Below are 14135 nucleotides of genomic sequence, written 5' to 3' on the forward strand. Positions count from 1 at the left end.
CTTCTCTTCTTCTTGTGTCCAGGGCAGGAAATGGACATAATTCATTCTAAGGAAAAAAATCAACTTGGAAAAGCACTCTGAACTTCTCCTACACCCACGTGATGGGATGGAACCACAATGGCTTCCGAGATGGCTGGAAAACTGCTCCTGACATGGATGGCATCATCACCACAGAGGGGCTTCTGCACAAAGAATCCCAAAGCCTATAAAGTCATTAAAAATTGTGCATCAAAGGTTTGTGTTTTATTTTTTGTCTTTTTTTTTTGTTTTGCTTTTAAAGGTTCATTATAAAAATCTTGTCATATTTTTTTTAATACCAAGTCTGTGTAATGAATTATTTTAAATAGCTTATAAGAAAAGTTGGTTTGTTTTTAAATTCCAAAATGTTCCAACAGGCAGGAGAACACAAAGCCACTGCCGTGCTCGCCTTGGACTCCGGGTTTAGCTGGACCACGCTGCTTTGCTTGGAGTTTGCCAGTAGAAAATTTGCTGTGGACTTAAAAGTATTTTGTTTACAAACACTTTGTGTTTTCTAGGCACAGTAAGATGTTGTGCTATATGGATTGGGAAAAAAAAAAAGAGGCGGAATTCAGTGCTTCTGTTCTAGAGAGTAACAACATTTGCCTTCCAACTACTGAGAATCCATATTCCTAAAGTGTGTGCCAAGACACCACTACTCACACGTGCACTCCCAGTCCCCCTCTCTCCCTCCCTGTGCTGGGGGACGAGAGGTCAGTTCTCCATGGGGCTTGAGGTGCTCTCACTGCTGGGCTGGCTGCTGGCTTTAGGCCACAGTTGTTCCTGAAGTTCCTTGACCACCTTCTCCAGGTGCTCCCGGGCCTCCCTCTCGTGCAGGAGGTCGGCGCGGAGCTGCTCCCGGTCGGCCTCGGCGTGCTGCAGCTTCACCTGCAGGTCCTCAATCTGCGGGGACAGGACAGACAGGGCTGTGGGACACGGGCTGGGCAGAGCCTGTGCCTCCCCACGCACCTTGCACGTGGTCAGGGAAGCAAGAAAATGTGTACTCCAGGCATAGGATTATCAAGATTGAGGCGAGGAAGGAATTCCCTGTTCCTATTTTCCATACACTACTGCAGTACAGTGCCTGCTTAGCTTTGAAACCCAAACATTCCCAGTGACTCCAGCTCCAGAAAGGAAAATGAGAATCAGAAGAGTTGAGAAACAGTTCAAGAATTCCTTAGTGCCACAGAACTCTGGTCACTTCTTCGGGCATGGCTGTTATTTCTTTAGGCAGTGACGGCAACTCAGCAAAGCAAACCCCAGGTGCTGGCAGAGGGGATTCACTTTCAGCTCTTTTACAAAGATTGTTAAAGGAAGTGACCAGAAAGGGCCTTGGCTGCTGACAGGCCAGGCCTGTCCCAGCTATGGATAAAAGTCCTGCTGTGTCCCCACTCTGCAGGACCTGCAGCTGCCCTTGGCCTCCCTGATCGCCCTGTGTGGTACTTTCTGACAGCAATGGTAGAGAGAACACCCAAGACTGGAGGGTGCAAATATCAGAGAAACAGCACCCAAGGAGAAAGGAAATGCCAACAGCCAGCAAAGATTGCCATTTAACAAGGAAAGGAAACCTCCAATGTTTTGGGCTAAAATGCAGCTAAACCTTCCCCATCCATGTCTGGATTTCAGAATCAAGGTAAGAGAAAGGAAGGCACATACCACAGCTTCTCAATGGGTATTAAGCATCTAATACTTTAAACCTACACAGAGGCATTTCCACCCTGACTCTGTTGTCTTCTCCCACCCTGGCCAGATGCTATTTCTGTCAGACTGAGCCTGTTTAGAGAACTGTGGTTTCCTCAAAAATAAGATGTGACCAACTTCCTCTTGCACCCCAAGCTGTAGCTACAAGGATGTATAAAGCTTTATTGTAAAATTTCTCAAGACTTAAGTTATAATGACATCTTATAAAATTCAGCCCTGGCAGTGAGTTACTCGCTGGAGTTTTGTTACCCAGCTGTGCCAGCCACAAAACAGGAGCTGCCAAGATGTGTCCTTTGCCCAAGGACAGCTCTGGGGGGCTCAGGGGTGGCTGTGACAGGGGGCTGCTGCAGGGGACACTGCCAACCTGCCAGGCCTGGCCTCAGAAAAGATGAATAATTGCCTACTTGAGTTCTTTTTGAGGTGATTGTTAGCCTTTAAGCTTAGGAAAGCTCATCTATTCCTGCCCAAGGAGGGAATGCATTAGGAGACTGAAAATGCCCAGTGTCACACAGTCACCCCCAGGACACACCTGAGCCCCCCGAGCCCAGCCCGTGTTCACCTGCCCTGGAGCTGCTCCCCAGGGCCCTGCAGGAACGCCCAGCACAGCAGCCCCAGGGCAGCTCTGTTTAGTCTGGACACCCCTTATCACCCCTTATCAGTGAGACATCCTGTGATGCTGAGAGGAAGCCCCACATCATTTCCTGCTCCTGGCCAGACGTGTCTCCGCAGGAGCGGGCAGCCACTCCCCTTCCCCTTATCAGAGCCCTGGAGATTGTGAGCTTTGCTTCTGCTCTTCCCCTCCTCCCTTAAAGCCACCACACCAGGGACCTGCAGCTCTCACCTCCAGGAGCACCTGTATCTCACAACAGGCTGCTCCAGCACTCCTGGAATTCCCTCTGCCTCGAGCTTTTCAGGGCTATGTTAAACTATGTAAAGAATTTGAAGTATATACAAATACACACAAATTCAAGTACGTTAAACAGTAGCTTTTGAGGACTATGTCTGAGGGCTCCCTTTAACACGAGAGGCCCTGACACCTCTGTGGCAGGTGCATGGAATGAGTTTAAAATTCTGTTGATGCCCCTCTCCCAGCCAGGCTCCCAGCTCAGGAGCAGGGGCGGGAGCAGCGCCTGGCAGGGGATGCTGGGCAGGGGGAGGGAGCTGAGGAGCTGCTCCTGCCCCTGCCGGGCCTCACCTGTGCTGAGTACTTGGCCCGGAGCCTGCCGGCCTCGCAGCCCTTGTCACACACACGGATCTGCCGCGCCTGCTCCAGCTCCCTCTTCAGCCGGATCCGGGACTCGTTGGCCTCCTTCATCTTCTTCTCATTCTCGGCTCGCAGACGCTCGATCTCCTTCCGCAGGTTGCGCTTGGCTTCTGTTGCTTCCCTCAGCTTCTCTTTCTTGGCCACTCTCAGGAACTCCAGCTCCTGGGGCACACAGGCAGGTAAGGAGTGAGTGAAGGAAGCAGAGCTGCAAGGGAAGCTATCCAAAGCACATTCCCAGCTCCTGCTGGTTGTGACCAAGGCAGCCCACGGCTAAACCCCACACTGAACTTTGCACGAGCCCTTCTCCTTTAAATCCTGTGGAGTTCCTGCACTCCAGCTACCCTGAAGCCCAGGATAACAAAAAGCTCAGCGCTGCAGCCCCATTTTGCTTTGTCAAGCAGAATAGCTGCGACCATCTGGGCCTGAATAAAGATGAACTGCAGTTGGAGAGAGCTCCAGCACCAGCTCCACGTTCCAAACCACCCGACTGCAGTGCCTGGGCTGGAGCTGAAGGCTCTGAAGATGCACAACGTGGAAAGTGCAGTTCTGAGTGTCCTTTGTGTACAGCAAAGCTCGACAGGACATCAGAAATCAGTTCCATTTTATCAATTCCCCCCCCAAAAATCCACTCAAGGCAAGGACAGAACACAAACTGTGTCGTTTCTAGCTCTGGGGTGCTGTAGGTGACTGGGGTGAATCTCAATACTCCTGACAATTAGCCCAAGGACTGCTCTGTCACAAGAGCTGGAAAACTCCAGGCTAAAACCTGAAGCTGAATGGAAACCACACTTTCCTCTGGGAACTGCCACTCCCCCTGTCCAGGCTGGGAACTGCTGCCTTTGAATATCAAATCCATGAGGGAACCATCAACTGAAGTGATAATGATAAGGAACTTTCAAGGTACAAAGGAAGAAACCCCTAAGCTGTTAAAATACATGTTCACAGCAAGCACAGAGATGTGGCTCATGTTTCCTAAATGGTTAAATTAGAAACTAAAGATCTATTTTTTCACCCAGAAGCAGCATTTCCTCCCTGTCCGAGTCAAACCCTCCAGCCCTGGTTGCTGTGAAGTAACACTGTAGGGTCATGGGAAATTCACTCTTCTGACAATCTCACTTCCCAGCCAGGCCATTGTTAGCTCTGGAAGCACCCACAACCTCTGGAAGTGCACACACAGCCCCTGGAAGTACCCACAACCTCTGGAAATGCACACACAGCCCCTGGAAGTACCCACAACCTCTGGAAATGCACACACAGCCCCTGGAAGTACCTACAACCTCTGGAAATGCACACACAGCCCCTGAAGTACCCACAGCCCCTGGAAGGACCCCCCCACACACACACACAACACATACATCTCTCCTGTGTGTGGAACTGGGAACCCACCTTCCCAAATGGAGAAGGATGGCTGGACACCAGAGTTCTCTGCCCCTGACACAGGGCTTCATTTAACACTCAACTGCTTCATGTAATTCCAGCTTTAACTACACACTCTTTAGGTATTATGCATAAATGTTTACTTTAAAATAAATAAAATGAAACACAGATTTACTGGAACACAAAGGAATTAAAGCAATTTGCTCAGGGTAACTGAAAAAAACAGCATCAGTGCTGGTTTTGTGTCTCCCACACTTGCTCAAACCAGGCCCTTGTTTACTCCACCCCATGGATTCCAGCCCCAGCTTGGGAACAGCTCCACACCAAATATTCAAAGAGGACACACATATCTTCTACGTTGGCTCCCTCTTCTATTTCTCTGCACTCTTTTTACCCCCAGCTCAAATAAAATCCAGTTCACCCATCACTGTGCTCAGTCCTGACCTGCAGCCCTGCCTGACCACGGATACAATTGATGGATCCAGGATTTCCAGAAATAAGGAGCTTCTTCCCTGACTGAAGCTCAGCAATGTGGCCAGTGGGAAGCCTGACAAAGCCCTTACTTCAACTGTGGCTGTGTCCCAGGAACACCCTCCCTCACAGAGCCTTTAAAAGCCCAGCTAAAACCTCCAGAAATGTTTCCTGTTCAGTGAAATGAAAACAAAATAAACTCTGCTGGACTAGAAGATTTTTTCAGTAATGAAAAGATGTTGATTTTGGTAACCATGGATTTATAACCCAAGGAAAAACAGGTGGCAGGCTTAAAAACGTAGGACTGGTTCCTGTGCTTTGGTTTCCCGGCTGGATTTACAAACAGAGCCCCAGCAAAGGCTGTTGCTATTTGGGAAAAATGAGGCAATTCCTTTTTCAGAGCTCCCTGCTGGGCTGTACCTGGCGGGGCGTGGGCAGGGCAGGGCAGCCTTACCTGGTGCAGGCTGCGCTTGGCTTGCAGGGCCGCGTTCAGCTTCTCCTCCTGCTTCACCCTCATCTTCACCACCTCGTGCAGGAACTTCTCTTTGGCTTCTTTTGTGTCCAGCCCACTGTCCAGGGCCTGCCTGAGGTGCTCCAGCTCAGCCTCCAGCCCGCTGCTGTGGGGGTCAGGGTGTGTGGCCACCTCGTAGGAGCTGTTGACAGGGGCTGGGGGCTGCATCCCAGGGGAGCTCATGTCCTTGGCAGAGCTGGAGGAGGTGAAGGATGGGGAGGAAAGCGAGGATAAAGAGGAGGTGACTGGAAAACAGAAACATTGAAAATTAATTTTAAAGTGTCAAAAATTAAGACATAATTATACACAACTCATATATAGATATCATACAGCTCAAAATGTGCTGTCCCTCTTGTACAGAGACACTTCATAATCAATTTAAAAAAGGAAAGGGAACTGAAAACCTACTCATTTTATACTTCGATACTTGAAATACGATGAAAATGCAACCTTGACTTAAGAGACTGAGTTCAATTTGTTTGAGTTGTGACTGTACAACTCATGTGACAAAAGCACCACTGAAGCACTGGGCTTCCAGAATTCCATTTAAACCCCACAGAGGCTGCACAGGAACTCCAGCAAAAAACCCCAGCCCAAACAAAGTGACACAAAGGCAGCCACAAGGGTCACTTACATTCTTCCCTGGTTTCTACTTCAATCTCTGCTTCTGACTCCTTGTCCTCCTCGGGAGCGGTGGCTGTGGTGGCGGCGGTGGCCGCAGCCTCGGGGACAGCCGTGTGCTCGGTGCCATGCTTCCTCTTCCTGGGCTGGCCAGAGCCCAGGGACTCGCTGCTCCGGGACACCACGGTGGCACAGGGAGGGTTGCTCACGATCTTCTGTTGGGCTGGAGGGGCCAGGGCCACGTTGGGGGCCACGGCGCTCTCAAAGCTCTTGTAGGAGTAAAAGCTGGTTTGGAGGGGGAGGCAGAAAGGGAAAATGGTCACGTTCCTGGTTTTGGAAAGCTTCCCCATCCAGTGTTACACTGCAAATATGCATGGGAATGGCAGTGAACCCCACTGATTTACACCAGCTGAGAACCTGCCCATGGTACTGTTTAGTGTTCTGCCCTCCCATCCCAAGGGCCACATATCCTAAGAGCACCAAGGAGATGAGATCTCCCAGAGCCGAGAAGTCCTAAAGCTGTTTCCTCCTGCTCTTCACGGTACTGTTGTTTTACCCAGCTGCACAGCTGGATGTTTTGTAAACTCAAAACAGCACTTCCTTAAGGAAAACCATGGGGTGGAAAAGCATCTTCTTGTGCCTCTGTGATTCTAACGCACACCTGAGCGTCCATGTGTAAAACCACAGGTACAATAACCAACAAACCGTTGGTTAAACCTTGGTGTTAAAGAGGAGCAATAACATAACATCAAATACATGGAACTTTGCAAAAAGCAGAGCCAAGACTTTGCAACTTCAATTCGGCACACCTATAATATGATGTGGTATCAGTTAAAATTTCTCCTGGAGCTGTTGTAGGTGGGTTTTATCCAATACTGAAATCAGCCAAGTTTCTCACAGGGATACCAAGGGCACTTACATCACTTCTTTCCCTACCTAGTTTAAAAATTAAGATATAGTGATAGGCTTTCTCCCTTCTATTTTCCTTTTTTTTTTAAATCAATCCCCACAGCTTCTAAGAAACTTGTTCATAAGGGCATAATAATGTTCTCCACAATATTCCCTAAAAGCACCTGGTCACTTAAGTCAAACTTTCCAAGGAAATCATCACCCTCAGGCAGAAATCTGGCTCGGAGGTTTTTCAGACTGCACAGCTCCAGTATGGCATAGGGATGTCAAACTGCCCCGACACTTTCTGCTCTCAGTGTGACACCGAGGTCCCACCTGCTGTGGGTGACTCACTCAGTGCTGCTCCTCTCCAAGAGCAGAGCCTGTGTCTGAATGGGTCTGACAGGTTCCAGAGCCAGGACCCCCCCAGGGCCAGGGCACACATGGAGGGTTTGGGGAAGTCTCTGCTGTCCTTCAGCCTCCGTGGCACTGTGGGGATGGGAGAGGATGGAGCTGTGCTGGGAACAGGGAGCTGCTGCAGGTACCACGGACAGGGGCCTGGGAATGGCTGCATCTCCCTGACCACTGCCCCAGGACAGGGACTCCATATTCCTTTAGCAGCAAAGCCCAAGACCTTTGATGACTGTACCCCCAAGTCCAGTACTGTACCCCTTCACAGCAGCCTCCACCTGCCACTTTTATGGCAGGTGTCACCTTTAACCCCCCTTCGTGCACAAACCAGCAACACCTTTTAGTGTTTCCTTTCTGCAAATGAAACCCCTTCAGCTGCAAACGCTCTGACTGAGCACAGGGACAAGGCCAGAGCCAGCTGCCAGCCCCAACCCCCCAGTCCCCATGCCTGTGTCCTTACCTGTCCCGGATCAGGGCAGGCAGGTGGCTGGAGAGCTCCTTCTCACTGGCAGACACCGCGGGGGACCAGGGCCGGAAGGCGGAGAGGCGCTGCCGGGGATGGACGCAGCCGATGCTCTGGGGACAGGGCAGGAAATAAGTGACTCCAACAAACCCTTGAAACAATAAATCACCACAGAGGGGAACTGGGGCTTCCCAGGATACCCTCAGTTATCCCCACAGCTGCTTCCCACAGGCCACAACCTCCTTACAGGGGTTCCACTGGCAGAGGGGAACTGCACTCGTGAGTTTTGTTGGCCAGCGAGCTCTGGGTAGTTTGTAGAGATCACAAACAGCTCCTGAACCTTGCAGGACTCCTGTACCTCAAAGGTACAAAGGAATTCCTTACTTCCCTGCCACAATCCAGGTCAGTGAGCACTGGAGGGTGACAAGGAATCTGGGGGGACTGTGCAGCTCAATGCTGACTAGGAAAAGGATAGAAATGTTACTAGTTTAGAAACTCTGGGCATGTTCTTTCCCTCATTTTCTCCTCTGGTTTCAGTAGAGTGATGCTTTGTGACAATTTGATGATCGCTCTTGATTACAAAATATTCAACAATCACCTTATTAGATGAACTGGATAAGGACCGTAACCAACTGGACTGTTTTTCCTTCTCAGTAGAAGCTGGAGATTGGGAAGCAGAATCATCTATTTTGGGCTTTTTGGAAGCAGGAGGATCTGAAGAGACCTGAAACAAAGGCAGGAAAAATCAAAGTCAGAATTCCTCATTTTGCAATCAGCTTAGAAACAAGTTATAAGGCAGAAGAAAATTTTGTTATTTAAAAGGAAGAAACTCTGGGTGTTTTTCTGCTTTTTCAAATGTAAGCCCAAACAAAGGAGTGCAAACAAGGGTCAGACACAGACTGTGACATAACACACTTCACTCCTTCCTGGGAGACACTGGGGTCAAGTGTGCATGGCACAGGAGAGATGGGCAGTGATCAAAGGGAGACGCTCGCTCCAAGCTGCAGAGAACTATCAGCCTTTTATGATTTTTGCATGCAGAAAGGTAAGTTTAATGTGGTTGCTGAACTGGAAAGATTATTTTAAACGAGAACAGAACAGACTTTGTTATTCTGTTTGCAGTGGTTGTTATGCCGATGACTTCACTACCCCACAGCTGCAGTGGATTCTGGGGGTGCTGCCAAGAGCTGCTTTGCCTTTTCCACAAGTGGCTCAGCTTGGCCCATAAATCATCCTCAAGCATAAGAAAGCCCTTTGGCAAGCAAAATCCCTTTCCTTCAACACTGTGAAGGAATAAAATTCCTATAGTCCCAGCGTGGCTTGCAAAAAAATTGGTAACTACTGGTTTAACTGGTGCACTGGGGATACCAGCTGGAAGCCCTGCCAATACAAACACCTTTCACAGCAGGGAGGGAGAAGGTTCTGGACCTTGAGCTGCATCATGACCAGAAACAATAAAAGAAACATCCCACCCCAGCTTCTATTCCTTTTTCTGTCTTTTTGCAGTTCCAAACTCGCCACCTCTCCCCATTCCCACCCAACCTGGCTCCCAGAAGGGTGGCAGAACCACACTGCAGTAATTCATAATTGCTCATATTTGCATTCATTTATCTCATCCTTTCACTTCACCATGATTTTTGTGGGCAAACAAGTGTTGATGCAGGTGTGTCTGGAGCACCCGGGGATGGCAATATCCTGGGAGCCTGAAATGCTGCAGCCCAAGTGTCCTTCCCATCGACAGAAAGGATCTCATTTGCCAATGTCCTGCATTCTGAAAATCAGTCCCCTCAAGGCACCCTCAGTTGTGAGTTCAGAGGCTTCTTCTCCAGGTGATATTGAACCCTGAACACTGTGATTTAAACGATTTACCTGAAAAGCACCTGGAGAATTGTCCAAATGCCCTTCTCAGGACTCTCTACCCAAGAGCTCTCCTAACTGCACCCCATTAGCACCTTGATTAGGAGGAAATTACAGCCCCATGGCCATGCAGTCTGCTGCTCCCGTGGGAGCAGGGCAGATGATTCTCCAGCCCATCTGGCAGCATCCCTTGCTGCCCTGGACAGCCCAGTGTGCCCAGCAACGTCACCAAGCCAAGCCTGGAGGGCTCAGCACAACATTCCCTGGCACTGCAGAGCTCGGGGCAGCTTTCCATACGTAGCAGATGAAGGAGGATGACATGGGAGGGGTGTGTGTGTGTGCAACCCCCAGGACAAAATTAGCCCATACCAGTGCCAAATTCCAGCTCCATGGGATTTGCAGTGGATTCTTTGGGCACAGCTTCAGGCTTCCCCAGGGCTGCCTCCTGCCCAGCCATGGCACGGGCCCTCAGACCCAACTAGGAAAAGGCATTGCTGAGCCTTTCTGTAGAAAACACAGGACAATGCACTGGAAAAGATTTGTTTCTGCTCTCGGAGATGCTGCCTGTGCAGAATTAGTGACAGCATGAGAAAGGCATTTAGCAAGTGACTCCTGATCCCAGCCCTATCCACTGGGGATGGGGAGCTGTGTGGGGAGGGGAGCTCGGGCTGCAGGGTGGGGAGGAAGGGGAGCTTGGAATGAAAAAGGCAACAGGTGGCAAGACTCAGCATGGAACCCGTCCCTCCCCCCGTCCGCCCGTCCATCCTGAACATTCTGTCCAGGCTGGAACAGGACAGGCCCCAGGAACGGGCCCAGAGTGGGACCAGCACCCTGAGCACACCCAGCTCTGGAAATGGGGAGCAGGGTGAGCCCTAGAAAGGTTGGGGGGAGATGTTTCCACAGAATGATCTCCTTTGCATTTTTAAAGGAATCATCTCCAGTTTCCTCCATTGTCCCCCTTCTTTCGCCTTCAAGTCAGGGCTGACCCCAAGGACCATGATGCCCTGAGCACAAAACGTGGGAAATGCTGCTTCACTTCCATGTCCAGAAGCCTGTGAGAATTGGGAAACATGGGGTGCAGCTGGAAAAAAGAAGCAAAGGAGCTGTGTACAGGGTGAGGAAACAGGGCTGTTCTCCCCCAAAGGGATGGAAAGGGGACAGAGAAGGAGGTGCTGAGCAGAGCCCACAGGTTTTTCTAACCTGAATTCATCTCCCAGCCCTGGACACTCCTGACAACCCAGAGCTGCCTGACATGGAGCAGCACTTCAGAGGACTCAAGACAGGGCAGGACACAGCGTGGTTTGGGAACTGCTGGGATGACTCCTCCAATGTCTCCACCCCTATCCCACCTGGGTTACATGGATCATCTGCTGGCTGAGGCAAGAACTGCCTCTTTGGTAGATGCTTAAAAAAAACCACCTTGGATTTAAGCTTCACTTTAACAACATAAAAATGCAACATTTCCAGTAGTTTCTACTACAGGAAGAGACTCAGCTGTGGAATAAGACAGACACTGAGCAGCAAATCTCCTCTCCCTGTGACTCAGCCATTACATCCCACTCCAGGACAGATTCCAGGCACCAAGATACCCCACTCCGACACTTCCAGCCCAGCCACAGCAGCCAGCAAACCTTGGTACTGCTTCAAATTGGGATGATTTGATTTCATTTTTGCTCTGTGCCAAGTAATGAAACCCACACCAAGTTGCAGAAGAAATACTGAAAATCCAATCTAACTTTTTTGCCATCTTATTTATAAATGATTTATGAAACACTTGAACAAAAACTCGAGAAGACTGAAATAAAGATTTCCTTATTTCCTATTCATTTTTATTTCCATTGGAGGCAACTTAATAATCTGCTGTCAAATGGATGTCGTGCTGGGCACAGCCACTTGTTAATAAACATTTTCTCCAATCCACAGATGGAAGAAACTTCAGGATACTAAGTGGGCCCAGAAATGCTTACGTGAAACATTTACTTAAGCTTTGGGACGGCTGGTTTCTGCAGAAAAATTTTAGATAGAGAAAGAACTATACAGTCACTAAAAAAAGATTTCAGAGGTACATGCCAAAGGGAAATTTGGGCCTGTGAACTTTGCCAGCCATTTTAAGGCAAACCGAAATTAGGCGGCTCAGCTTGGCCTGCGGCCAGCCAGGGCCACATTTGACATGTCAGATCAAATTTTCTACTTCAATTAAGTATTACAGTAACAAACCATGAGACCAGTGGAAAGAATTTTTGACCCTCTCCTTCTCAGGAAGACAAACCTCCCCAGAGCTCAGTACCAGGAGCAGAACCAGCAGTTGCAGGCACCTCAACAACACTTTTTGCTACAAATGCAATGGAAAATGAGCCCAGAAAAAAAAAATCTTATATTTTAAGATGTGGAGTGCTCACAGGTTTGGTTCTTGGTGCCTGAGTATTTACCAAAATACATTTCCTGAATAGTTCACTTTTTTCTTCCCCCTTCTGTATCCCCGTGTCACACACCTGGACTGAGCAAAGACTTTTGCTCCCTCCTCATCCTTTGCTACTCTGCCCCAAACCCATGACACGTGGTACTGAAAACTGGGCTGCTTTTGCCTTGTTAAGAATGAAAATATCAACAAGTGGAAACCACTTAGGAGGCCTCAATACCTGTGGAATTTTTAGCTTGGAAATGTACCTCCAAAAATCAGCCCATTGCTCCAAATCCTCATCTACCCTCTGCTGATAAAATCTCCCCAAACTGGGTCTGACTTGGGCAATAAATCCCAAAACCTGCTTAAAGACAGAGATCTGGTACAACAGGGTAGTGGCACAGGTTTTTGTGGTCACCCTTCCCAGGCCAGGGCTGACTGCATTTCTGTGCTGCTTTCACTGGGAAATCCAGCCCTTGGCCTCGTCCACTCCTTTCCAAGAGGGATGGGAAATGTCAGCCCTAGACCAGCAGGAATCCTGGCACACCGTGTGGCATCTTTAGAAATAAAAGATGTAATGTCCCCAAAGCTACTGAGCTATCCCAACACAGAGAAATCTGTACTCCAACCTCTTGAAAAATTAACTGGGAAAATACTGCGAGGCTGAAGAATTCCGTTTTGTATTCTTAATGCAGGTGTAAATCAGAAACTATTTCACTGGAAAACCCTGCAGCTGGAAAAGCAGTGATAAGCAGAGAAAATAAAAACTGGGCTGTAAATCTACAGTGTGCTCTCATTCTGCTAATTCTGCTGCTCATTCTCACCCGGGGAGCTCACCCTGATTCTCACCCTGAGAACGGGTGGAGCTTCCTGTCCCATCGGATTCCCTGTCTGGGTGCAAAAACTCAGCCACTTTCTCAGCAGGGCAGTAACCAGCAGGGCTGGGCTGATGCAAACCCAGAGAAACCCAGGGAGGCTCAGCTGGTGCCCAGACGTGCCAGAGAGCACGGGGTAAAACCAGAGCAGCAAAGAGCCAACAGGGAGCACCCCATGCCCCCAAAGGAGCTGCCAATCTCTATTTCATGGTGCGCTGAACTCCAGAAAATATCTGCATAAACCAAGGTTGAGCAATCAGTGTCTGAGCCCTGTTCCTGCCCCACGAAGGGCACGTTGAGAAACACAAGTGGAACTGAGAGAGAGAACTCCCGGGGTCGGTTCTAGGTGGCTTTCCTGGTTCACTTGTGTGACCACAGACCAGTCACACCCAGCTGAGCAGCAGACAGAAAATGGGTAACACCACTGACCCATTTTGAAAGGGTGCCATGACATTTATCTCCTGCTTTTACTTGGAACAGAAGGATGCAGTTTTATTTTAAGCCCAGTGAAGTCCTGGCCCTGAGTGGCTGCTCCTCCTCCAGGAGCACCCAGGACACGTTTTTCAGGCTCCTGCTGGCACAGGGATTAAGAAGCTGCCCAGCTGTGTAAAATGGCATTTCAGAAGGTATGCACCTTAACCAGTGACAAGGATTCAAGTCTACTTCTGGAGCTTACCAAGACCACAATTCCCACACCTGGGAACTGAACTTGGAATTTTCCACGTGCTGCTTTCACGAATCACAGGCCCAAGTCTCTCTGAGAACAGGCTGAACCACATGAGAAGGGAGAGGGCTCTGACAGCCTTAAGATTTCTTACAGATTTCCAGTTAAAATCAAATTTTAAAATGCCTGGTGGAGGTTTCTTCCATGTGGGAAAAGGACCCTTTATCCACATCCTTTTAAGCCTCCAGGAGCACGTTGCCCATGGCCAGAACACTTCTTCCTAAAGCCTCTTTGTGACGTGGTCCAGAAGTGATTAATAAGGTATTAGATGTCTTTGTAAGGACTGCACTTTCACGTGGATTAGAGGAATAAATATATTCAGGTACAGATTGAAAGCTGGGGAGGGTTGTCTCCATAATAGAAAAGGCTAAAAATAAAGCTGTGCCACGGAGCTGTAAGAAGATTTACTGCTTGTCTACTGTAGATATTTAAAAGAGAAAAAAACCTACCACACTGCAGTGTCAGTTCCAGGGAGCGTATGTAGCATTTTTAAATTTTTTTTTTTTTTTTTTTTTTTTTTACAATTTTGGTTTCATTGGGCAGGAATCCAGAC

At 49.0% G+C, this 14135-nt stretch overlaps 1 protein-coding gene across 2 annotated transcripts in view; it reads right to left on the reverse strand.

Moving 5' to 3' along the window:
* Positions 1–732: 732 nt before the first annotated feature.
* The window catches only part of SKI (SKI proto-oncogene), a 94347-nt gene continuing 80944 nt past the window's right edge, over positions 733–14135 (reverse strand). Inside the window, exons 4-10 of one of the 2 annotated variants that reach the window (XM_062507760.1) lie at positions 8324–8449; positions 7723–7838; positions 7188–7190; positions 5977–6248; positions 5286–5587; positions 2915–3145; positions 733–921 (exon numbers count right to left, since the gene is read on the reverse strand). In XM_062507760.1, the coding sequence (XP_062363744.1) occupies positions 733–921; positions 2915–3145; positions 5286–5587; positions 5977–6248; positions 7188–7190; positions 7723–7838; positions 8324–8449 (1239 nt within the window). The remainder of the gene's footprint in view (positions 922–2914; positions 3146–5285; positions 5588–5976; positions 6249–7187; positions 7191–7722; positions 7839–8323; positions 8450–14135) is intronic. The other variant, XM_062507761.1, reaches the window with a different exon arrangement.

Source organism: Cinclus cinclus, chromosome 23 (genome assembly GCF_963662255.1).
Source record: "Cinclus cinclus chromosome 23, bCinCin1.1, whole genome shotgun sequence".
Taxonomy (NCBI): domain Eukaryota; kingdom Metazoa; phylum Chordata; class Aves; order Passeriformes; family Cinclidae; genus Cinclus; species Cinclus cinclus.